This window comes from Schistosoma mansoni, chromosome 1 (assembly GCF_000237925.1).
Source record: "Schistosoma mansoni strain Puerto Rico chromosome 1, complete genome".
Lineage (NCBI taxonomy): Eukaryota > Metazoa > Platyhelminthes > Trematoda > Strigeidida > Schistosomatidae > Schistosoma > Schistosoma mansoni.
In genome coordinates, this window is record NC_031495.1 from 6691554 (window position 1) to 6716563 (window position 25010).

Here is a 25010-nt window from a genome sequence, read left to right on the forward strand (position 1 = left end):
AACCTAAATTTTTCAAACCCTTTCATCTTTTTGTTTAAAACAGACAGATTTTTAAAACATGAAATCGATACGTGTGAGTTTCATCATAACCAAGAAGGTGGATTACGGATAACTAGTGTTGGTGAATTTGGACCTGATATATATTTATCAAATCTTCGTTTGGAAGAAAATGGTCTAGTTATGTTAAATTTAACTGGTCCATCAGCTATAGAACTGTATTTGACTAATTCCCGTAGCTTATTGCTTCAAAACTCTTACATTGCTAAACATTCTGGTGATATAATTCATATGGTATTATTAGCTAATCAACTTACCAATGGAATTCAAGCAAATTTGACAAATAATGTTATTGTTCGTAACAAGTTGGGTAGTGTTCTTCAAGCTCACGGTAAATGATAAACGTTTCTTCTAGGAAGCTTTCTCTAAGTGTCATTAGTTAATGAATAAACTATTTGTATTTTGAATGTTTTTTTTATCCAGAAACGTCACAAATTTCAATAAGTTCCAATTAGCTTCCGACAGAATTCCATGTAATCTTCAACCACTAATCAAATAAACGTATGAATAGGCTATCGTGAGTCTCCCAGGAAGAATGAGTAACCAATCTAACGCATTGATAAAATTCAATAAGATTAATCGGGATCGTTCGTTAATTCAATCCAAAAGTTCATTTTCTGCACTAAAGACGTGTTTCTATTAGTAGCATTTGTTTAAATTAATGATTTTTCCAAGTTGTATTGTATAAAAATTTACTCTGTTGAAAATTCATTGTAATCCACTTACTGGCTATGGTGAACTGAAGTAAACTGAAGTAAAACCCGGTAGTTGTTAGTTTGGCGCAGTAAAGGAACTAACTCATTGCGTCTGTGCAAACAAGTTACGCCAGCTGGAATACCTGTTCTTTGAGGTTCTTTATCGGCAGATTGGTAGTTCGCTTAAAGAGTAACAAGATCGGAAACAACACTTTTAAGGACTTAGGCGAATTCCTACTATTAATTAAAACATGTCTGTGGTGTATATAAGATGCTCCGCATAGGTAATTATGAATAAGGTTAAAATAGATATCACACAATCTCTTACACCATAGATTTTCTTTTCCAGTGGTTATTTCTAGTAATAGTATTACGAATATAATTACACATACATATCTGATTTCACTGACTAGTTACAGAATAATAACTGGTGACATACTATGAAGTCTTGACTACTATTAGTCGAATTCCATATATAGTGTTTTAATGTACCCACTAGTCTCAGTGATTTGATAGCACCTACTCTATGCTAAGATGTTAAATAGTTGAAGTGAATTGGCGACAAACTTTATACCTAAATTTCGCGTTACCTGGCACTAGTCAACAACTCATACTTGTAGTCATGAGAGAGCTGATACTCCCTGTTGGATTTGAACATACATTAAACAACATTATTATCAGACGCGATACCACTGAGCTATTTTGAGCCTGACTAACTTTCAACATTTTAGTGATTTCTGAGTTTCTCTCAAATTTTCAAATAAACAATACATGATCTATCTTTCAATTTTCTTCCAACAGGAAATCATTTCAACGCTATACAAGTATTACGTAATTATATAGCACATAATGATTGTGGTTATAGAACAATGATTCATATAAATGGTTTATTAAGTCAACCATTTGCAAATAATTTCATTTATGATAATCGTGCTGATATACTACTTAAATGTGAAGGAGATGAAAATTTAAATCAATATTCTATTTATCAAAAAAATGGTTTTTATAATAATCAAGCTTTAAATTTAACAAAACGTACAACTATATTCTGTAAAAATTCTAAAAATATATTTCGATATAATTATTTTCGTAATATATTAAATGATTATGAGCTTGTTACTGGGAATCAAAGTATTATTAGGTGAGTTTTGAGTAAAGTTTAAACGTTTCATTTTTAGAACTTAGTCCTCTTTCAATCCTCAACAGAAACTTATTTTATCAGAAGCGGTTTTGTGGAGATTTAGTATTTTCATAATTGAAATCATGGGTCAATTGAAGCTAGACTACCAGGGAAAACCTGGAAGCACTGGATGGCCGTTTTGTCCTATTGTGGGACTCCTCAGCAGTGTGCGTCCACGACGATCGCTCAACTTCGTGGACTGGTTGGGGTTAGACATAAACACCATCGGATGCGGGCTCAGTAGTCTATCGGTTAAGTGCTCTGGCGCGAGACTGGTAGGTCCTGGGTTCGAATCCCACGAGGCGAGGTCGTGGATGCGCACTGTTTAGGAGCCTCACAATAGGACGAAACGGCCGTCCAATGCTTCCAGGTTTTCCTAGGTGGTCTAGCTTCAATTGACTCACGCTCGCAACTATGCGAAACTTATTTGTCAAAAGTAGAATCACAGACGATAATATGATTTTTTTCATAGAATAGATGGAATGTGACAGGCAGTGGAATCCAAGATATGCGTTTCGTTCAGTCCGACTCTCGTCAACTGAATATACCTGTACCCTAGAGTTAATTTTCACACCAGGATTGGAACCCGATAGCTTTCCCTTAAAACGCTCAACCCGTTATCCACTAAGCTATTAAGTCAATATAACTATTCACATGTACAATGGGTATGAATTTTAATTCATACTATGACCTAATGTTACTTTCCAATTAAATCATTGAGATATTTCTGGGGAATTCAACTGTTGGCTTTATTATAACCATAAATTTGAACTTGATTAACGTCCATGGTGTAGTGTTTGAATAAATCAGAATTAAAAGAATAGAACGATATTAACTTTTTGTTTTACAGTCGGATTCATTTGAAAAATACGCTTCTTATAGTGTAGTACCAAACCCTCCTTACAAACGAGAAAAGTGAGATGAATAGGTAAGTTTATTCGTTAGACCGAATTATAATGTATGCAAAGCACAAGTATATATAGGATTGTTCTTCAGACCCAGACAAAGACATGTAGACTATGACCTTGAGTGGCTGATTAATCGGCTTCCTCTAATAGTGTGTCTCCTTCATTATGCCCCACCTACCATTCGGCCTTGAGACAACTTGTATACACAAGCACGTGATATATCCATCCTCATCCAGGCTAACAACTGGAACCTAGCACATTCTAGTCTATGTTGACAATTCGTAATGTACATACAACTTTTGATTAGTGTTGTTATTTTGTTAACTTATGTCATTTTTATCAATGTTAAGTATTGAACATATATATTCGTAAGCTGTTTGCAGTCTTTTCGGCCCTCAAAACTATATAGATATTAGTATCAGTAACTAATCATATGAAACAACCGAAGTTACTGAATGAGAAAATAAAAGATGGGTACAAATGTTTTTAATTTACTGATGATGGTTTCATTTAGTCAGTTATGCTGATAAACTTCTATAACCAGTCATTATTGAGTGCATAATTAGTATCCGTAAAACTTTCATAGTTTAACTTGCGAACTGATCTTAGCTAGACCACTATATTGCAAACTAAGAAGAACTGGGCAACTGTTTCATTCATGTATAGGAATTCCCGAACACAACTGGCTGAGTGAAAGCTTATGGCGAACTGTCATCAGAATTGATTACCTCTAATGGTGTTCGTCAGAGCTGTCCGCTCTCTCCATTCTTGTTTAACGTTGTCATTGACATGCTTTTAGGGATAACACTTTCATCATCTCAATCTCCAGGAGTTGAACTTTTACCAGGAGACTCACTTGTTGACTTAGAATACGCCTATGACATTGTTTTATTTGGTGAAGATGCTGACAAAATTCAGTCTTCTGACCACTATAAGCAACAATGCAGGCATGTTCGGGATGCGATTCTCTCCCTTGAAGTGCAAAATGTTACTTCAGGATTGGGTTGCATCGACACCTGAATTAATGATAGGGAGTGAAGTAGTTGAGCGTGTTGACTGCTTCACTTATCTTGGGAGTCTCATCAGCCCTTGTGGTCTGATGTGTGACGAAATCTCAGCATGGATACAGAAGGCTCGTCTAGCTTTCGCCAACTTGCGTCATTTATGGCGTAGGCTAGATATCCGTCTAGCAACAAAAGGACGGGTTTACTGTGCAGCAGTTCGTTCCGTCCTACTCTATGGCAGTGAAACATGGCCGATAAGAGTAGAGGATATTCGTAGGCTACTAGTTTTCGATCATAGATGTCTTCGAAACATTGCTCGTTTATCCTGGGACCACCGAGTAGGTAATGCAGTTGTTAGGAAACGGGTACTAGGTAAGGATGGCAAATCGATTGTTGCCCAACCTCCGACTGCCCGACGTGCAGTGTTTTATGGTGTAGGCTTCTCACTAGAACTTCAGGTACTACGTTTTGAAATTCGAAACTGAAGAGTAAATAATCATTATTAGTATAGGGGGTTCGTGGCGGTTGTAGAACTTTATAGTCTAATTTAGGAAATTGAATATGGTTGCAAAACCACAAATCCTCGTTTTTAGTGGCTATCTAACAAAGTTTAGTCAATGATGTTAACTACGAACTTTATAGAATTCCCATAGACCCCTATAGTAATTAATCATGTACTCGCTCCGAGAGGTAATTCTGAACTTTCGTTAAGAAGCCGTGACCGGTGGATTTTATCCACCCACAAAGTACGTTGTAAGATGGTTTCTTGAAAATACAGATTCATGTAAGTTAAACAATTGAACCATTGGATTCCAGCTCAATGGTTTAAAGCTTAGATGTCCTCTCTCAAGACCAAACATCCTGAGTTTGATTCCCTGGGATAAAACCGTGGACACACATTTCGTTTACTTATCAATCGAAATCATCTAAAATTTGTATCTGTGATAAAAGTTTTATCTGGTAGGATAAAAATTTAAAATATTCTAAAATTCCTCTCATTATCATTAACACCATATCCTTTACTCAATAAGACAAGATAATTAACAGTTATAAGGTAGACTTTTGTTAAGATTATACTGCCTTATGATAGATCAATGATGTCAGATATTTGTAGCCAATTAGTGGAAATACTTTTTGTTGTATTTCCTTGTATAGCTCAATGTTAAACATCTCAGATTTGTAATGTTCTACACAGAATAAAAGCTCTTAATGACGATTGATCCCTTTTTTGTACAATCATGAAGCAATAATATCATCTGTAAAAAGTAATTGACATACTAGTGAATTCAAGACCAGCGTCCATCAATAATCCTACAAAATAGTGCAGTTTAAAATTTTCAAATTCTTTAGTAAAACAATCACAGATCATTGAATCGAAATAAATACGGTTTATACTTTTTGACTGAAGTTAACTTTTTTCTGATTATACATGGCTGATATGCTACGGTATCGCAATAAGCAATTGTCTTACTTTCAAATTGGTTGAATTCATATGTCATAGTTATTCCACTCTAGTTACGTGAAATCCATTTGAAAAAAAAGTTACTTTGGTAGCAGACGCTGAAGATTTTGTCCAGAATGGCAATGAAAGCTGTGAAACCAAACCACCTAACTCGAAGAACTCAACTCTAGCAAAACAATCGAGCAGAGCTACAAATTCTCCAACATCAGTTTAAAAATAATTATGGATACGTCCATGATGATTACTTATAGTTGTGGGAATTTGTTAAAGAATAAGGTAATAGCTTTGAAACTTCAAATTCAACATTAAAATGAGTGTTACAAACAAGAGGTTCGACTATAGAATTCCTTTATACCTGTCTTCAATTATCTTAGATTGGATAACAGATGGGAATAATCAGAGGGTCGTAGTATGACTGCCTCATATGAAGGATAATTCTTTCAACATCAAGTCACGAGTATTAATTAGTCTCTTAACTATAAATTGTATCATTTAATACTGATCTGTATATATTTTCACTCCATTAGTGTCTTACCAATACAATCAGGATTTCAATGTCCAACTTCCCCTTATACATCGTGCCCTCAAGGATGGAAATTACGCTTGGAATACGACGCTTGTATATGTTATAGACTGGATCAAATAGATGCACAATATAACTGGGTGGGGAGATACCTCATCATCAACATCATCAAACTCTCAACTAATGTCAATGAATTCTGTGAAATCAACAAACATAACAATTGACAATGAAAATCATAATCAAATAACTTCACAAAATTTTGCACAAAATCGAATTTACGATTATCAAGATGATTTCTATTTGATTAAAGTGAATTATGCTAATTCTTATCTAAGTAATAGTTCAACATTAGGACAAGGAATATATTGTCCACCAAATTGGGATTTTTATGAATTCAATTGTTTTTATTATTTCGGTGCACCGATGACATATCAAGAAGCAAATGATTTTTGTCTTTCTGAAGTTGATGGAATTTTAGCAAGTACGTGTGAATTGTAGAGAGGAGGTAGTGGAGAAAATAACAATTTTGAATTAAGGCTTTATCTAGGCAATACGCACAGTATGCACATATGCCAATTAGAGACTGACAAGTTTCAGTCCTAACAAATCGATGGGAAGATTCAAACAAACAATACTAAATGAATTTAAACTTCACCCCCATCGCACAAGCAAGTGGCTATCAGGACTCAGTGGCCGAGTGGATAACGCGATGGCATTCGAGGCGAGGGTACTAGGTTCGAGTCCCAGAGTGAGATGCAGGTGCATCCATCTGACGAGTCCCAAATAGGGCGAAACGCGCGTCCTGGATTCCACTGCTAGCCACTATCCATCGCTGCTTAACAAATTTATTTGTTTCTAGGAATTATATGCATAAACACCCTTTTTAAAAAATTCAATAACTACCTAGAGAGATGGATACAATGAAATTTTTACTTGGACAAATTCACGTAACATTCCAAGTTATTCATTCCAAGTATTCATTTAGTTTTACGCTTAGATTGGTGGCTAAATCATAATTATGACCCACCTATATTACAATCGCACAAATAAAATGTTACGCTGATGTTATCTATAATGTTTACAACTGTTGTCAAAGTTATTTGTACCCAACACTTGCACCAACTTTTTTGTTCATTTAGTTGGTGGGTGTTGTATATAGAAGTACAATTTTATTTAAAGATTTCACGTCAAACAGGCTGGAAATGCTCGTAAATGTCTGCTTCAAAGATGTATTGTATAGTTCAACGCGATAGTACAAGCTATCTCTTTGAACCACTTCCACGTGTTTCACTTCTATAGAGCCGCTTACAGTGAAATCATAAAGTATGCTTACTCCAAACACTTTTACAAGAAATATATTGAATAGTTATCCAGAGAGACGACTCATCTTTGAACTTTCGAACAGTACTGACCACGCACCTCATCCAGAATGGTCTTTCGAATTCATCTAAAAAGATTTAATCAAACTGTTAGATTTGCAGGTGTGCTTTAATCCCAATACAATCTTCCTAAATCAGTTAAGCAGAGTAAAAAGGATAGAGTTGTCTAAAAACCTTATGAAGCGATTAGTGTTTGCTTAGCAAAGAAAATACCAATATAAAATTTTGTATTTTGTCATAATCATTACTCATTTTTACTTTTTTATGAGCCCCTATTTTTTTCTCTGCCAGCCATTCAATTCCTAAAACTTCCCCAATGTTAGATCTCATATTTTACGCCATTGAATCTCATCACCTTACAGACTAAAATGCAACCTGTTTAAATGGCACACATGTTTGATTAAATCTCAAAAACTTTCTCTACGTATGACACAAACATAAAACAACGTTTCATAAAAATGATGTGGTATTTCATAAAACAGATTGTGGCTAGCAGTGTAATCCATGATCCTCATTTTGTACTGTTTGGAACTCGTCGGCTGAACATATCAGAATCTAACCTAGACTATACCCACAGGATGTACATACTGCCAAAGAAGACTGATGAACTAAAGTCCTGAATAGCTGTATCGTTTTACTTCAAACCCTTGATGTAAACTTAATCACTTGGATACAGGTAAACCCAGTTAAAGAATATCAAAAATAAGATGAAACAAACGTATTGGAGTCGATCGTTCTCAATAATCCATCCATTCCATTAAGTGATATTTATTTCTGGATAACAAGTGTACTTGTACAAATTCAGACTAGGATTACTTACTTACGCCTGTTACCATTGGTGGAGGAACAAAGGCCGCACACTAACATTCTCAATCGAACTATGTTCTGGGCAATCCTTTCCGGTTCTTTCCAGTTGCTACTCATCCTTTCCATGTCTGCTTCCAATATAAGACTCAGTGTGTTCATCGACCTTCCTCTGTAACGTTTTCCTTCACGATTCCAAGTTAGCGCTTGTCTCGTGATGAAGTTTGGTGATTTCCGTTCTATCCACTCTGGGCATTTTTTCCTGATTTTCTGATCAGCTACAATTTGGTTTGTTCTCTACCATAGTAGGCTGTTGTTGATGGTATCCGGCCAATGGACATTCAGTATCTTGTGTAGACAACTATTTATATATACTTGTACCTTCTTGATAATGGTTGTAGTAGTTCTCCAAATTTCAGCTCCGTACACTATAAATGTCTTGACGTTCGTATTGAAGATTCTGACTTTGATATTGGTTGACAGTTGTTTTGAGTTCTATATATTCTTCAATTGTAGGAATGTGGCCCTTACTTTCCCTATCCCAGCCTTTACGTCTGTATTCGATCCTCCTTGTTTATCGATGATGCTTACCAGGTACATGAAACTTTCCACCTCTTCCATGTCTTCTCTATAATGTGTGACTCGGTTGATGTTCTCTATGTTGTATTTGAGGGTCTTTTTTCCTTCGTGTATGTTGAGACCTATTGATACAGAGGCTTCCGCTAAACCAGTTGTCTTCAACTGCATTTGCTCGTGTGTACGAGATAGAAGAGCTTAAGGATCAACGAAGTGCGAATCGTCTAATTGGTTCTGAGATGTGCATTGTATTCTGTGCTTTCCCTCAGATATAGAGGCCTTCACAATCCAGTCAACCACCAGAAGAAATAGAAAGAGGGAGAGTAGGCAGCCTTGTCTGGCTCCGGTTCTCCAGTCTGTGTGGGCTGCTTCGATGTCCAGTAGATTCAGTGGAGCTGGTCTATTCAACAGTTCCTCGAGGTATTCTACCCATCTTTTCCTCTGTTCTTGAGTCTTCGTGATTGTCCTTCCTTCTTTGTCCTTGACTGTTTACTACATCTCTCTGCTAGTTTCTTCGTCTTGTCGTATAATTGTTTGATAATCAATCCTCTTGCAGCTTTTTTCACTGTTGTTGCTAGGCCTTCCACAAATTTCCGCTTGTCGGCTCTGATGCTCTTCACTTGCCTGTTTGCTTAAGTGTATTTGGCTTTTGCCTTGACTTTATCTTCCCATGTTCGTCTGTTTTAGTAATTGCTGTCTTCTTGTTCTTCCTTTCTTCAATCTTGTCCAGGGTTTCCATAGAGATCCATTTCTTATGATGATGCTTATTGTGGCCCAAAACCTCCTGATACGTTGAAGTTAGTGCTTCTTTCATCCCTTTCCAATTATCCTCCGTAGTATTTTCCTCTTCTTTCAGTAGATCCTGTAAAGCTTGGAACCTGTTGTTGAGAGTTATCTTGAATTCGTCGACATTGTCAGTATGTCGAAGGAAGGTTGTATTGATCCTTTGTATTGCTGTTTCTCCAGTTGTCCAATGTTTCTTTAGCTTCAGTTTCATCTTTACAACCAGCAGGTGGTGATCTGAAGCTATTTCAGCTCTTGTCCTGCTTCTCATATCTTCCATTGTCCTTCGAAATGTTTTATTGATGCATATATGATCTGTCTGATTCTCTGTAGTGTGGTCCGGTGATATTCATGTAATTTTGCGTATGTGTCTGTGTGGGAATATTGTGCCGCCTATAACCAATTTGTTGAACGCACATATATTTGCAAATCTCTCAACATTTTCGTTCCTTTCTCCTATTCCATGTTCTTCCATGATATTTTCATAACCGTTGTTGTCCATTTCAACTTTGGCGTTTAGGTCTCCTATTAGGGTGGGCAGGTCCTTTCCTGGGAACTTTGCTATGATCGGTTGCAGCCACTCGTAAGACTGATCTTTATCGTTGTCGTTGCTATCATTGGATGGTGCATAACATTGGATAGCATTCATGGTGATCCCCTCCTACTTTGTTTTGAATGATGCTTTGTTGACCCTGGATCCATAAGATTCCCGTCCTACAAGTACATTACTTGCTTCTTTGAACAGCATCAGAGCAATTCCTTGAGTGTGTGGAGCATTTTCCTCTTCGTGACCTGAGTACAGCAGTATCTCTACCGAATCTAGCCTTTGATGTTCAGTTTGTGTTCCATGTATTTCACTTAATCCGAGTACCGTCAAGTTATATTCCTTCATTTTCGTAGTTATTTTGTTTGTCCTTCTGGTCTTCCACATTGTCCGAACATTCCATATATATATATATATATATATGGAAGAATCCGAAGAATCTCGGCTTTCACCATGAGTCGTAATAATTCTTCGTTCAACTCGGAGGGCAGAGTTTAAATGGTTTAACTTTTTTATTCTCGTTGGCGTTTTTTAACAAGGTTGTTTTCTACAGGATGGGGTAGATGATCCCATATCCGACCCTCTTCCTTTGTGTGGACTTGGGACCGACAGTAAACCTAGAAGAACTACAGGCTATAAAATTATATCTTGAAAAAGATTTTTTTACAGTGAGACTATTTCTTGAACTTAGAGAGTGTGTAGTTGGTGAAGCTAAATTATGGAATTTCAACAAGTTGGTATACGAAACTGAAATATGAAATCGTAGAAACCCGTCGTTTTGTATCTACCCCACTGAAAATTATTTATTTATGATTATGCTACTCATTAGTAGCACACAATAGTTTACTAAATACTTAGTAGGACAATTTATTCAGTATTTTGAAGTACTTTCCGAAGACAACTGTAAACTACTAGAAATAAAGTTATCCGATTGTTGTTTGCACGAGAAACATCTACATCTAACCCACTGGTCTTGTGGCCTGATCTATAGACAGAGTAATTAACCGTAAAGGAGCAAAGAATTCAAACTATATTTGGGATCGTGGATACGCACTGTTGAGGAGTCCCATAATAGGACGAAACGGCCGTCCAGTGCTTCCAGGTTTTCCATGGTGGTTTAGCTTCAATTGACTCATGAGTTCAACTATGAAAATACTAAATTCTCCACAAAACCCCCTCTGATCTATATTTGTTTCGTCATACAGTTCAATAATGGTTCCCTAAGCAATTCTAGAAGCAGTTACATATTTTTCCCTACAAACTTCCTAATCATTAACTCGAATCTTAACATTACTCTACAAATTATTGTTTCTATGCTATATACAGTCAGATATTTTTCTACCATCGGTTTGTGTTAACGTTTACGTATACAGATAACACCTACAGTACGAAAATATAATTTGGATCATAGGCATAAGTATAGTACCGTATATCTTCTCAGCTGTCTGGTTATCAGGGGAGATGGGCTACACAGTGGACTGAAACATCATCTAATTCAGATCCTTGTCTGAATGTCGTCAACTAGCGATATCCCCAGTAAGACTAACCTAATCGACTTTAATGCTGAATACTTACAATGTCATTTAATTCGGGGGATTTTTTACAGCTACAAAGTTTTAAAGTATGCAAACTGAAACAGAACTCACAAGACAAATAACTTGATTTAAACTGTTAGAAAATCGTATTGTCAATACATAACGAACCAAATACATTTTTATATACATTGTAAATAATATTTATTTTCTTCTAATCTTTTTAGCTTCACAAGATCGTATTGACTGGTTAGGTAAAAAGCTTAGAGAATGGCAACATAACTATGACTGGATAAACAGGTATACTTGGGTTACTAGAGCATGGGTCGATAGTGACGCTCAATTTCCGACGCATTGTACCGTCATTCGGAATGGATGGCTTGAACCATATCCATGTAACAAGAAAATCGGATTTTTTTGCCAGAAAAGTAAGTTTATTATAAATAATTTCAAACCAAACACTTTTTTAAATTCAAAGCTGAATACATTCTCAGATCCGCAGTTTTTGGTAGATTGATGTGAAATATTATTTCAAAAGTTATTTTTCTTTCAGCTATCTCTCTAGACAGGAAAACTGTTCTTAAACTAATTTTTCAACAATTATCTAATGAATTCACTCAGTATTGTTTGTTTGAATCTTCCCATCGATTTGTTAGGACTGCAACTGGTCAGTCTCTAATTGGCATATGTGCATACTGTGCGTATTGCCTCAATATAGCCTTAATTCACAAGCATGGTAAGCAGAGATGGATGATTTTAACATAATTCTCAATCATTCATCTTCTTATTCTCCGAATTTCTTCTGTGATATCTTCTATGGACATTGTGTTCAATTCTATAAGCAACCATAAGCAACCCTATATATTCTTGAATAACTGTGATCTAGTCACATTGACCAATTCATAAAATCAATGAAAATTAACAATCTCCATAACTGATAATCATCATGTATTCGCTAGTGACTAGCTTTGAGAAGCCGTGACCAGTGGAGTTAAACTGTGTCGGGTACGAGACAATTACCCACCAAGGACATTGGAAGATGGTCGTACAATATCGTGGATTGATCGAGGTTAGATATTAACATCGTTGGGTGTAGGCGCACGGGTTCACATGAGACCTAAGGTCCTTGGTCCGAGTCCCAGGTGCGGGATTTGTTATCCGCGCTAATACTGAATTCCATTGAGCTGTCTATGAACACCCTATTCATCATTTAGATACAACAGCGTTTCTCAATTCATTTGTTTTCATCATACGTTGACTGATAAATTCGTTAAACCTAACTTCTCTATGATAAAAGCCCTATGTGAAATATAACAGAACGAAGAAATCAGAGATTATTTAGCTATATCAAGGTCACATTCCAACTATAATTTAAACCACAAAAAATTTGCAGTAAAAATTACTTAACTATGTTAATCTCTATAAACGAACAAAGATCATACCTAAACAACTTTGCCTTGTTCCGATGATACAAAAGAAAAATCCGGTCTTTCCTTTTGTCAAAATCAGCCAATCATATAATTAAAAAATGATCGACCTTGGCCGTAAATAACCTGTATTTGAATGACCTATTTTTTACTGTTCTGATTGGTGAGATTTAATCAGCTCTCATATTTGGATATCAGCTGACTTTCTGTTTATGGAATTAATTCAATCTGTCGCTCCAATTTACTTAACGGTGAAAGATATAGGTTTGAATGGATCACTCTTAGGATTAAGTTTTATGTGAAATATGGAACAAAGCTGAGGAAAATTAAGGTGAACAACAAAGAGGCTAAGTAACTAGTCAGATTTTCTATGATACATGTCTCAGTAAATTGTAGAAAAGTGTGTTTCCTATGGTTTCATGCCCCTTGTTAATCTACACACAAATCAACTAACGTGACATTCTAGAATAACAAATCCATCTACTGGCTTTTATGGAAAAAATTTCCATAAATACAAATAATGGTACAATAAAACAGTGAAGACTACCAAGTCATTGAAGTTATTAAAACCAGGCTTGTGAAAAGTATATTAGTGAATTTCATCTGTGGACAAACACCATCAGTCTTCTAACGATGTGACATTTTTCCAGTAAACCATAGAGCTGTCAAGATATCAGAGAAAACCTTTTATAAATACCACAAATTCAATTTTGAAATATACTTTTTGTCAATTTCATAAACTTATTCACAACAATTAGGTGTTAGTTCTTAATATGAACCATAATAAAATAATACAGTCTCGTGACATTAATATATCAAACTTCTGCAAAGCATTGTGGTCAAGTTACACAAATTTATGCATGATATATGTTCCTAATTACTGATTACTTCAATTACCAGTGATAATTAACACTGAAGAATATTGAACTGAGGGCAACAGCAACTAAATTATTCGTAGTTTAGATCACAAACTGATCTTACCTAGACCGATAATTCGTTCTAGTATAAGGCACCCCAGTTGTATATAACCAGTGCATCCTAGTTTCCATTTGTAATCTAGCTAAAATCAGTTGATGATTTAAACTTGAAAGATTCTACAATTCCCACAAACCCATCTATATTAATAATAACCATGTGCTGACTAGTGACTAACTTCATTATGTTACTCCTCAAATTCTCGTGAAAAACCGTGACCAGTGGAGTTCAATCCGTATTGAGTGTGAACTGTTATTCACGTCAAGCCATTGACGAAGGTTGCACAATTTCACGAATTGATGGGAGTTAGATAATAACTCCATTTGATATCGAATCAATTGTTTAAAACTTGAGCGCTCACACACAAGACTCAACACCCGTGGCAGGATCGTGAATTCCTACTACTGAGAAATTCCATACTACGACGAAATGGTCATCCAATCCTTCCGATTTCTTATTGTTGGTCTACCTAAGATCGGTTTGTGATTTAAACTACAAACCAATGTCATTAATGCACAAAATTATTGAGAATCTTGCAGTGGTTATCTTCCAACTTCTGAATGTGTAAAACTTACAGAGACAGCAACGATAGTAATAATGAAATAGACTAGTTAACCAAAGTGTATGCATTAAACTCCCTTTCTTTCATTCATTATCAATTTATAATGCGACTTAAAACATTTATTAGATTGTAACATTATGGTAACGAATAAAGGTCATAGTGTTCAAATACTTTTTTTAAAAAGCTAGCATTTGAACCTGAACGAGTAAAAATGTACATCAAGTCTTCTACAATGAAGGCGGAATAAAATTCTTATTTTATAGTTAATCAGACAGTGATAAACAAAGGAGAATAATAACACATGTATTCAATGTGCATATAGTTTTCATCACTGATTGGCATCACCTCTCAAAATATTGGAAATCAACAAACACTGAACGGTTGTTTAGTCCCAGGTCAGTAATAAGAAACTTAAGACCTAGCACACATTTTTTTCGGTGCAAGTTTCCACACTACATAGCACAGTGAGATTAAGTAATTAGGGCGAATTCCAAATAGTAATAGTATCATTAATGGTAGAAAATCTTATGTATAGACAAGATGATTCAAGAAGGAGAAATGAATAATAAATCATAAAAAGCATAGTAATTTTAAAACAAAGAGTTAATGTATCTATGCTATTGTAATCGATTATGAGACGTTTCAATCAATAACTCTAACAACTGATTATGACAACTGTAAAGATCTCAACTAGTGAATTTACACCCACCCACTCAATTCATTCTAACAGTTAACGATTTTATAACTGATGCTATGTCTTGGTTTTGAATATCCTTGTCATTCATCCAACCTAATCCTTCACCACCAAACACTGATCATCTATATAGACGGTGGTTGGACGTACTTTAGACATGTCCTTATCACTTCAGTCAATGGAATATAAATCATCTCACTGACCGATTCGCCATTTTTACTTATTATTCTGCATCTAACTTCAACATTGCTCTTTCAGTGTTCTCAACATATTTGAGCCATTTTTGAAGATATCTGTGATTAAATACTAGTAACTTACGAATATTCTCTTTTTTAATGGTTGTATTTCATAAGTATAAAGTAAAATATTTGATTAATAAAACTAAGAATAAAGTAGTTCATTTGACTGACTATGTTCAAGATCTAGTCAATGTTCTCTGACAACATAGTACTCGTATGGCATGTGATTTTTTAAGATGGTCCAATTATCGTAGTGATATCATCCTCTCTAACCGTTGTAAATTTATAAATAGTGCACACTACTTGCATTTTATCTTTTGATTTCGTAATGATTATGACATTGTCAAGGTTCATTAAACTGGACGATATAGCACGACCAAAATTATTAGATTCAGATGACAATTCTTTTACACACTAGGTATGCTTCATTACACAGTTCATTACTATTTACCATGGCAAAACCATATGAATGTTAGTCATTAATGACCATCTAGTATAATTTTAAAAAAGATCAGTACTCATGTTTCTTTGATTACTTTATGTGCATTTGTAAGATTATACCGAAATTATTGTTTAAGAATTTTGTGGAAATAGTTGAATTTTCGTAGTTTACATAATCGATCGATCTTAGACAAACATGGAAAACCAAAAATCTCTGAACACGTGTTTTGTTCTAGAATGAGACTTCTCAGTAAACTGCACCCAAGACTCTACTGATGATCATATCCAAGACCTTTAAGTATAGAGACGACTGATGAACTCATGATTCTTCACTGAACAACTACGTCATGATCTAACCCTTTCTATTTTAAACTTAACCTTAGATTAACATAAGAAATATTATTATTATGTCTCATACAGAAGATAATCTTTATTGTCATCTGACAACAGACTTCTATTGATCCCCAAAGAAATGTTGACAAGATGCTTGTCTGACTAATACATTCATGTCACTGGGTTTTGAAAATAGACAATGGATACAATACCTGTATTGTATAGACATCTCAGTCATATAGATCATCTTTGTTTTTCAAATGGTTTGCTTTGTTTGTATCAATTGACCTTGTAATAGAAACATACAAATTTATAATAAATCCACCATACCATCAATTCTTTCCATTTCATCCCCCCTAATTTGTCAGTGCTATTATAATTTATATTCTTTAATATAGAACTGGAATTTATCACGAGGGCTTACCCCCATAACAATGTAGTAATAAATAAACTGATCACAAATTTTGAATGAGTCATTCACATAGTGAATAGGTCAACTAGACAGTAAATGTGAAACTGATTTCCTGTTTTTACTACCTATTGAAATGAAGTTTCTTATTATTTCATGCCCTGATAAAAAAAACCAGACAACAGAAGAACAAAAGTATAACTAAAGGGACAAAATGAACAAAGAGAATAAGTTGGAGATTGATTGGGGTAGATTATAAGATGAATATGTGTGCTTGTATTTGCGTTATATTCATAAAATAATGTGTGATACAAAAACCCCTTCAGATCTCAAAATTTAAAATTAAAATCGCTTTTAACCAATGCCTTAAAAACATCGATGAAACCAAATGTTTATCATGGGTTCTTAATTAGTCTTAAAAATGAAGAGTGAATCTACACTACTCCACAAAGCTGTCAAAACACCATACATTTAAGCTATTATCATTATCATCGTGTTCGTAGACGAATAGATTTCAGTGTCCAGATGTTGGTCTAGCCTACGGATAGATTGTTGTTAGGGTTTTTAAAACAAAACTTTGCATCAGTTCTTATCAAAAGTTTGTTATCAAAAGAGAGAAAAACTAACTAACAATTATATTGATCAAATTGGTTTACTGAATATTCCGTTGAGAAATACTTCAAATTCAATGTGAATTACCGAGCTATCATAGACTCTAAAGAGAAATGGTCTTATCATAAATCATTTCTTTTTTATCTATTCAATAAACTATTGATTTATCAATTTCGACAGTGTAATAAGAAGACGAAGATTATCAGAACTGTGTGGTATATTAGCGCGATACATTTCGAACAATGTTATCACATATACTTGTTAAAAATAAAAGGTCAACTAGACTAGAAATTAAGGGTAAGAAGATATAAAGGTAATAAAGAAAATAATGTGAAAACAATTTGACACCTAATTACTCTGGATAATAAGCTAATATTACCAGGGTAGGTGTGAATAAACTGTTTTTGAATACACAAAAGGGGGTTTGAATTTTCGTATGGCTAAGGATTCAATAAACCTTAGTATACGCCCTCTTACACTTTTAACAACACCACAAAAGCCGAGTTAAAATCACGCTTATGACCTGTTTCAATTATGTGTTTGACAATAAAGGATGATTATCACCTACTGTTATTGTGTCATTTGATTCTATTTGTGTCTGCAACCATTTAGGTGCACGTTCACACACCCAAATTTTCAGATCAAGATTACGCCTCCTTATGTATGTGTCACCACACACACACACACACATTTAAATTGGTAAACACAGTGGGATATGATGCAATCATTTTCATGTTTTTTAGTTATGAGATGAAGCATGAACCTTGTTCATTCATTGAAAATGACTTTTGCTGCGTAATACTGAGTAATGACTGATTTAAGCCTTTGTCTCAATAAAAGGCTATTTGAATCACCTCTAAACGGTAAGGTGATATAGATAGGTTTTTTTTTTCTGTCAATGCTATAATAGGTCTTACTGTACCATGAACTTTCCATTTATTGATAAATTTGAATGGATAACCATTCCCCATTAATGTCTTGTTTAACAACTTAACATCATCATCAATAGAGTCTTTTGTGAAAATACAATCAAGCCTGTTAAATAGTCATCTTATCGAAACTCGTTTGTCTTACACACGGCAATAACTATAGTAACTAAGATATTGGCCTGTCCACATTGGTTTTCTAAAAATGGATCGTTTGATTCAGTCATCTTCTCGTCTACTTAGAAGTATATCGTGGAAGGGAAGCTGGTTGTTCTTCTTCTCTTCGCATAAAAGACTGATGTGGTTTTGGAGAGTGTTAAGTTTATTCAATAGACAATTCATATCGTCCTTTCTTTCACAGATAACTAAGTTATCATCCACATATATCTTATGAAGAGATATGCTTTCGATTAGGTCTTCAGCTAGATTGTTAACATATGTCATGAACATATCTACTAATAATGGTCCTAAGGGACTAACCATACCAACCTGATCGATCTAGCAAAAGTATTCGCCTTCAAATGTGAACTGGACTTTGTCAGTACATAATAGTGCTAAATCTTTAAGAATTTTTAAAGGAACAGGTAATTTGAGGTTTTTCAATGATATGTGGTCACATAATATATCGACAGTCATTTTCAAAGGTACATTTGTGAAAAAAGAATTCACGTCAAATGAACACATTGTTATTCCCTTGATATTAATATCACCTAAATGATCGACCAATTCAAAAGAATCATTCAGAGAATACTTACATAAACGTCTTCGAATAGCATCCAGCAATTTTGTTAGCCATTTAGCTAGGTTATGTGTAGGTCATCGGCACATTGATAAAATTAGGCGTAACGGAATATTTGATTTGTGAATTTTAGGTAGTCCATATAAATGAGGATGCTCAGAACCAATAAGTTTTAGAAAACTAAATTCCTCTTTATCAGTAAAATTCATGTGTATCAGTTTTTCTAGGATTGAGTTTACTCTTCCCTCTAGTTTGCTAATACCTCCAAATTCAATATCAGGTATAAATTTACTTTCATCACTGAGGATGGATAAAATCTTACATTTATATCCACATTTGTTCATGATAACCACTCCTGATCCTTTATCAGGTTATCAATTATCTAAACTTCATGTTTCATCCAATTTGGGACTTCTCTGCTGAATGTTCTGATGCTCATATCAAAATTTGAGCCAATTATCTTTCACTTCAAACTTTAATACGTTATTCACTAAGCTACTGAATTTAGATAACCATTAGCTTTCAGGTTTAAATCGAAACTTACTGTTTTTGAAGTTCAGTTTGATCATCAACACTGAAATGCACGTATACTCAGCTGATGGGTCCATCATAGGACGAAACCCACATCCCGAATCCCACTGCTAGCGATTATCCAATTTTATTGAAGAATTGTGACTAAGTGACAATGTCGAGGCAATTTGCCCAAGATTCACAAATGCTATAAGAGACTCATGAATCGCAGTCCTTACCATAAATAACAAAATGACACAGACTCCAACAATTATACAATATTACGGTAAACAATTAAAATTTTTAGTAAATTAATCCATATTATCGGTATGGGGGATTGTGTAGATTACAGTAGTTTTAATAACTTAATTTGTAATTCGATCTAAGCTAGGCCACCATGGAAAATCTGGAAGCACTGGACAGCCTTTTCATCATAGTATAGGACTCCTCAGTAGTGAGCACCCACGATCCCACACCTGGGCCTCGAACCCAGGACCTTCGTTCTCGATCACGAACATTTAACCTCTAGACCACTGAGCCGAAATCCAACCGTATTAATGTCTAACTTCAATCGATTTATGCTCTTGTTCAATCCTTCATCCATTGTCTGAGGTGGATAACTATCTCCACCTGATACGGATCGGACACCCAAACTCGTGGGTGAGCACTGTTGAGGGGTTCCATACTTGGACGGAATGGCCGTTTAGTTCTTCCAGGTGATCTAGCTTAAATGGACTCATTAATTCAACTATTATAATTCATATTCAATAAAAAAAGTCATTTTTTTTCTCCTAAACATTTGGAAGAGATAATTGCATTCCATTACACCTAAAGTAAATTATTATAAATGAATATTATATTTTATTTTCCGTATAGTACAAAATATTGTCAAACAAAATTCATTTTTCTATTAGAGACAAGAAGTAGATGACGATGTTAAGTTAACAATGAAGCTGATCGATACTGTCATGTGATTATTGATAATCAACAAGATAAATCTTGTTTATTTGTCGCTTTCTTCAAATGGATAAATGAATATTGATTGTTTCACTGAATTATGTAAATAATTCAAAACGGAATTTATTATTTAAAACAAAATTAAATTTATTACGTCATAATTATGAAACTATGTAACGAATTTAAATTCATTTAGTATTGTTTGTTTGAATCTTCCCATCGATGTGTTAGGACTGCAACTGGTCAATCTCTAATTAGCATATGTGCATACTGTGCGTATTGCCTCGATATAGCCTTAATTCACAAACATTGTAAGTAAAGATAGATAGTGGCTAGCAGTGGATGAAACGCGCGTCGAATTGTCGAATTCGATGATAACATTGTTATTTGTATAAATATATAGCAAGTGGATATCAGGACTCAGTGGCAGAGTGGATAACGCGATGGCGTTTGAAGCGAACGATACTGGGTTCGAGTCCCAGAGCGAACGTCAACTCTGAGATGCAGGTACATCCAGTTGACGAGTCCCAATTAGGACGAAAACGCGCATCCTGGATTCCACTGCTAGTCACTATCCATCTTTGCTTGCTGTGTAACGAATTGTTACTGTCGTTTTGATTATTAATATTATCATTATTATTGGATGACAATGTTTAAGATAACATCATATTGATATACAATATGCAACATTAAGAATTTCTGTTTATAAGTATAGGGTTTTGGAAATTGTTGAGCTTCAATAAACTCATCAGCCGATTAATGTTCAACCAGCATTGGATACCTGGAAGTACTAAATGGCTGTTTTGTCCTAGTATGGGACCAGTGGAGTTCAACTGTGTCAGATGTGAGGCAATTACCCACAGAAGACAGTGGAAGTTGGTCGCTCAATATCGTGAACCAATTGAGGTTAAACATCGACACCGTTGGGTGTTGGCTCAGTAGTCTAGAGGTCAAGCGTTCACACGAGAGATATTAGGTCCTCGGTTTTAGGATTGAGATATTCAGAACTAATTGATCTCCCAGTGGTGACGTCATAATATAGTGTACAAGATATCGAGTCACTTAGACCGGTGACCGTGTTGTAATTTGATCAACAAAATTCTATCAGCACTAAAGGAACAGTGAAACATGACATTGGTTACTAAATCATGGTCAATCAGTTGTAAATCAACATTACCATCTGAATGTTTATTCATGTTAATTTAGAACTTTGGTTATGTAAAGACATACGATCGAATTTATACGTAAAAAATAATTCAGTGAAGAAAAGCCAGACGAACGTATATGATAAGTTTGAGATTTTACAAACACCATCTCCTCTATGTTTATAATGTTGATTCATTAATAATCTGAATGAAAAGTAGAAGCATGAAAAGCAGAATGAATACATGACAACGATAATGATGTTAATGATAATAATGATATATTGTTAGTCGTAATCAACAATTTCTTATGGTTTTGAATAACTTATCTTACATATTCATTGGGTATTTTTTGTTTGAATCTTCCCATTGATGTTTAGGACTGAAATTGATCAGTCTTTCACTGGCATATATGCATCCTGTGCGGATTGTTTTGATATTGCCTTAATTCACAAGCATTATAAGCAAAGATGGTTGATGGCTAGCAGTGGAACCCAGGACGCGCGCTTCGTCCTATTTGGGACTCTAACCCAGTACGGTTCGCTTCAAATGCCATATAATATAAAAGCATAATAAGAAGCTAATTGGCTTGTCTGTAGATTTTCGTACATAGATCCACTTTAAACCATCATGTGATTATGTAATTAATCAATATCTGATAGGCTGAGTTTATGTTTATTTGTTTTGGTAATAGATTTGTATATATATTAATTTACATAAGTGGAGTGCATAAGTGTATATACTATTTTCTAAGATATATATATATATATATATATATATATATATATATATTATCAGAAGGGGCTTTTGTGGAGACCTCAGTAATTTTATAGTTGAAATCATGAGTCAATTGAAGCTAAACCACCATGGAAAACCTGGAAGCACTGGACGGCCGTTTCGTCTCATTGTGGGACTCCTCAACAGTGTGCATCCACGATCCCGCCTCACGAGATTCGAACCCAGGACCTATCAGTGTCGCACGCAAGCGCTTATCCTCTAGACCACTGAGCCGTCATCCAAAGGTGTTAATGTCTAACTTCAACCAATCCACGAAGTTGAAGTTCAATTTACTTATGATTTCAACTATAAAATATATATTACTTATTTATTACTGAAAAGATAAAAAAGATTTAAATGGCTAAATTATTTATAGGATTAAAGTATATCAGTACTTTCTTTTTATTTCATTCATTTTATTGATCAAAAAAAAAATAAAAAATAAAAAATAAACACGGATACAAAATTAAATTGGCAAGGTATGTACGTGCATTTCTGAGAAAAAACGGTTATCATAGGCAAAGAAAACTAGAGTGCATGCAGCGTGTTCAGTTTTATGATGTGTATATGTGTTTGTTAATTAGAATGTGAATAATTAGTTTGTTAAAATATTCAACAGTTTAGTGAAAGTAGAAATTTGTACTTTGACTTCAGATGACTAATTCAGTCCAGTAGAATTAACTAAGATTTGTATAAGTGGGGATTTGGGGAGATTGTAGTATGTTCAAAATTAAATTCACGAGTCTATCTAAGCTAGAGCGACATTCGAAACCAAGAAGAATTGGACTTCTTAGCAGTGCCCCCTAGGTGATCCAACACAAGGGGCTCGAACCAAGGTTCTTCAGTTTCGCACGCAAACACTTAACCTCTAGACCACTGGGCGGGCATCCAACGGTCAGGAATCGTGCATACGAACTACTCAGAAGTCCCATACTGGGACGAAACGACCCTCTACTGCTTCCAGGTGTTCAATGGGGATTTAGATTACATAGACTCGTGAATTCAACCTTAAAATTTTTCTATTAGGTTGATAATTTCAGTAGTGTTATATAGTGTTATATAGTAAAATAATATAACATTGAAAATATAGATGCATGTATATAATATGCAAAATCAAAAAATCAACTAATTGGACTGAGAAATATAATTCATCCCTTAAATTATGTATTTATTTTGGTTTTATAATTATCAGAAGGGGTTTTGTGGAGATTTAGTATTAAGTTAAATGCTCTAGCGTGAGACTGGTAGGTCCTGGGTTCGAATCTCACCAGGCAAGGTCGTGGATACTCACTGATGAGGAGTCCCACAATAGAACGAAAAAAGCCATCCAATGCTTCCAGGTTTTCCATGGTGGTCTAGCTTTAATTGACTCACGCTTTCAATTAGTTTTATTAGTTAATAAGTATATCTAAATGTTAGTAATATAGAACATTTTGATAAATTATTAGTTGCCTGACGCAATATATTAAATGATGTCATTACTTTTAAAGTCTACTTTATTTTCTTTTAGAGTAAAATACCATACACATAGTTCATTTTATCATTATTAAATAGAGTAAGAACTAAGATTCTAACAGAATAGAATAGTATAGATTCATTTAATTCTGTTTAGTGTTTACGTCAGCTGTTTATAATCTATGATATTTATAAATCATTATATGAAAGAGTTTGGTTGGAAGTTATTTTGGTGACGCATCAGTCTAGTATGGGCAAGGGTATCAATAAATTTAATAGACTGAATAGAATATTGTAAATATATACCTTATATAAAAGTACATATTCCAAAAAGTCTTAGAACAAAAGAAAGAACGATTTTAAACAGTGTAATTACCAGACATTATCTTGAATACAGGACTCCGGGTCGACACCTTGCAATTTATCAGCCAAACTTTAGTCTTCTGAAGTTTGCTGAAGCCGTTGTTATCAGGTGTCAAAAACCTGATTTGTGTATTATTGTTATTAATTTTTCCTTGTCTTGGTGTTAAATATTTTTTCATTGTATCTTTAAAAAGAAAACCAGAATAACTCGAACAACAGTGACAACAAGAACGGAAATTGTTGTTGCTGGAACCATTGCATCGCCTCTTAGTACAGTCAAATAATGTCACGCAAATTCACAATCCAGCTCCCAAATAACTTAAAATCCTTAGTGCTTAATAATTTATAGAAAGCTTCTATTACTTCCCAATCTATCTATTAGTGCTCTCTGGAATACAAGAGTCATGACTAGCCACAGTGGAATTTTATTACCCCTCAATGAACAGAGTTGACCATGTCCAAATTACCAATGTTATCTACAAATGCTATCAATGTCAGACAAATTATAGACAATCTATTTTGAATACATCTTTCGGGCTATTGATTTTAGACGAATAATTTATCGCTAAAGGCGGTAACGATAAGGAAATTCATGACTATTCAACACATTAGTAAGAGACAAAATAAAATAAAAATGATGATCATGATAATAATAAAGAACCTTGTTGGACAATCCCAAGACAACTTATGGGTAGATAAGAGGATGAAAGTGTATAAGCAATAACTTCACTGAGCAATTAATATGTTATAAATCGTTGGCAGTTGAAATCATGAGTCAATTGAAGCTAGACCACCATGGAAAACCTGGAAGCACTGGACAGCCGTTTCGTCCTATTATGGGGCTCCTCAGCAGTGCGCATCCACGATCCCGCACTCGCGAGATTCGAACCCAGGACCTACCAGTCTCGAGCCAGAGCCCTTAACCGACAGACCACTGAGCCGGCCGACATCCAACGGTGTTAATGTCTAACTCCAACTAATCCACGCTTTCAGCAACCGTTC

General features: G+C 34.8%; 1 protein-coding gene and 1 non-coding gene across 2 annotated transcripts in view; both read left to right on the forward strand.

Annotated features, from left to right (window-relative positions):
• The window catches only part of Smp_124190 (hypothetical protein), a gene marked incomplete at both ends in the record, with an annotated part of 30578 nt that extends 15920 nt beyond the window's left edge, over positions 1-14658 (forward strand). The window contains 5 exons of the mRNA XM_018793099.1: positions 1554-1893; positions 5834-5925; positions 6140-6310; positions 11675-11875; positions 14600-14658. Coding sequence (XP_018647645.1) covers positions 1554-1893; positions 5834-5925; positions 6140-6310; positions 11675-11875; positions 14600-14658 — 863 coding nt within the window. The remainder of the gene's footprint in view (positions 1-1553; positions 1894-5833; positions 5926-6139; positions 6311-11674; positions 11876-14599) is intronic.
• A 6030-nt stretch (positions 14659-20688) lies between these two features.
• On the forward strand, positions 20689-20760 carry Smp_tRNA_01236_Pseudo_TTG.1.1. The gene has a single exon. It is a non-coding gene (tRNA).
• Positions 20761-25010: the final 4250 nt, after the last annotated feature.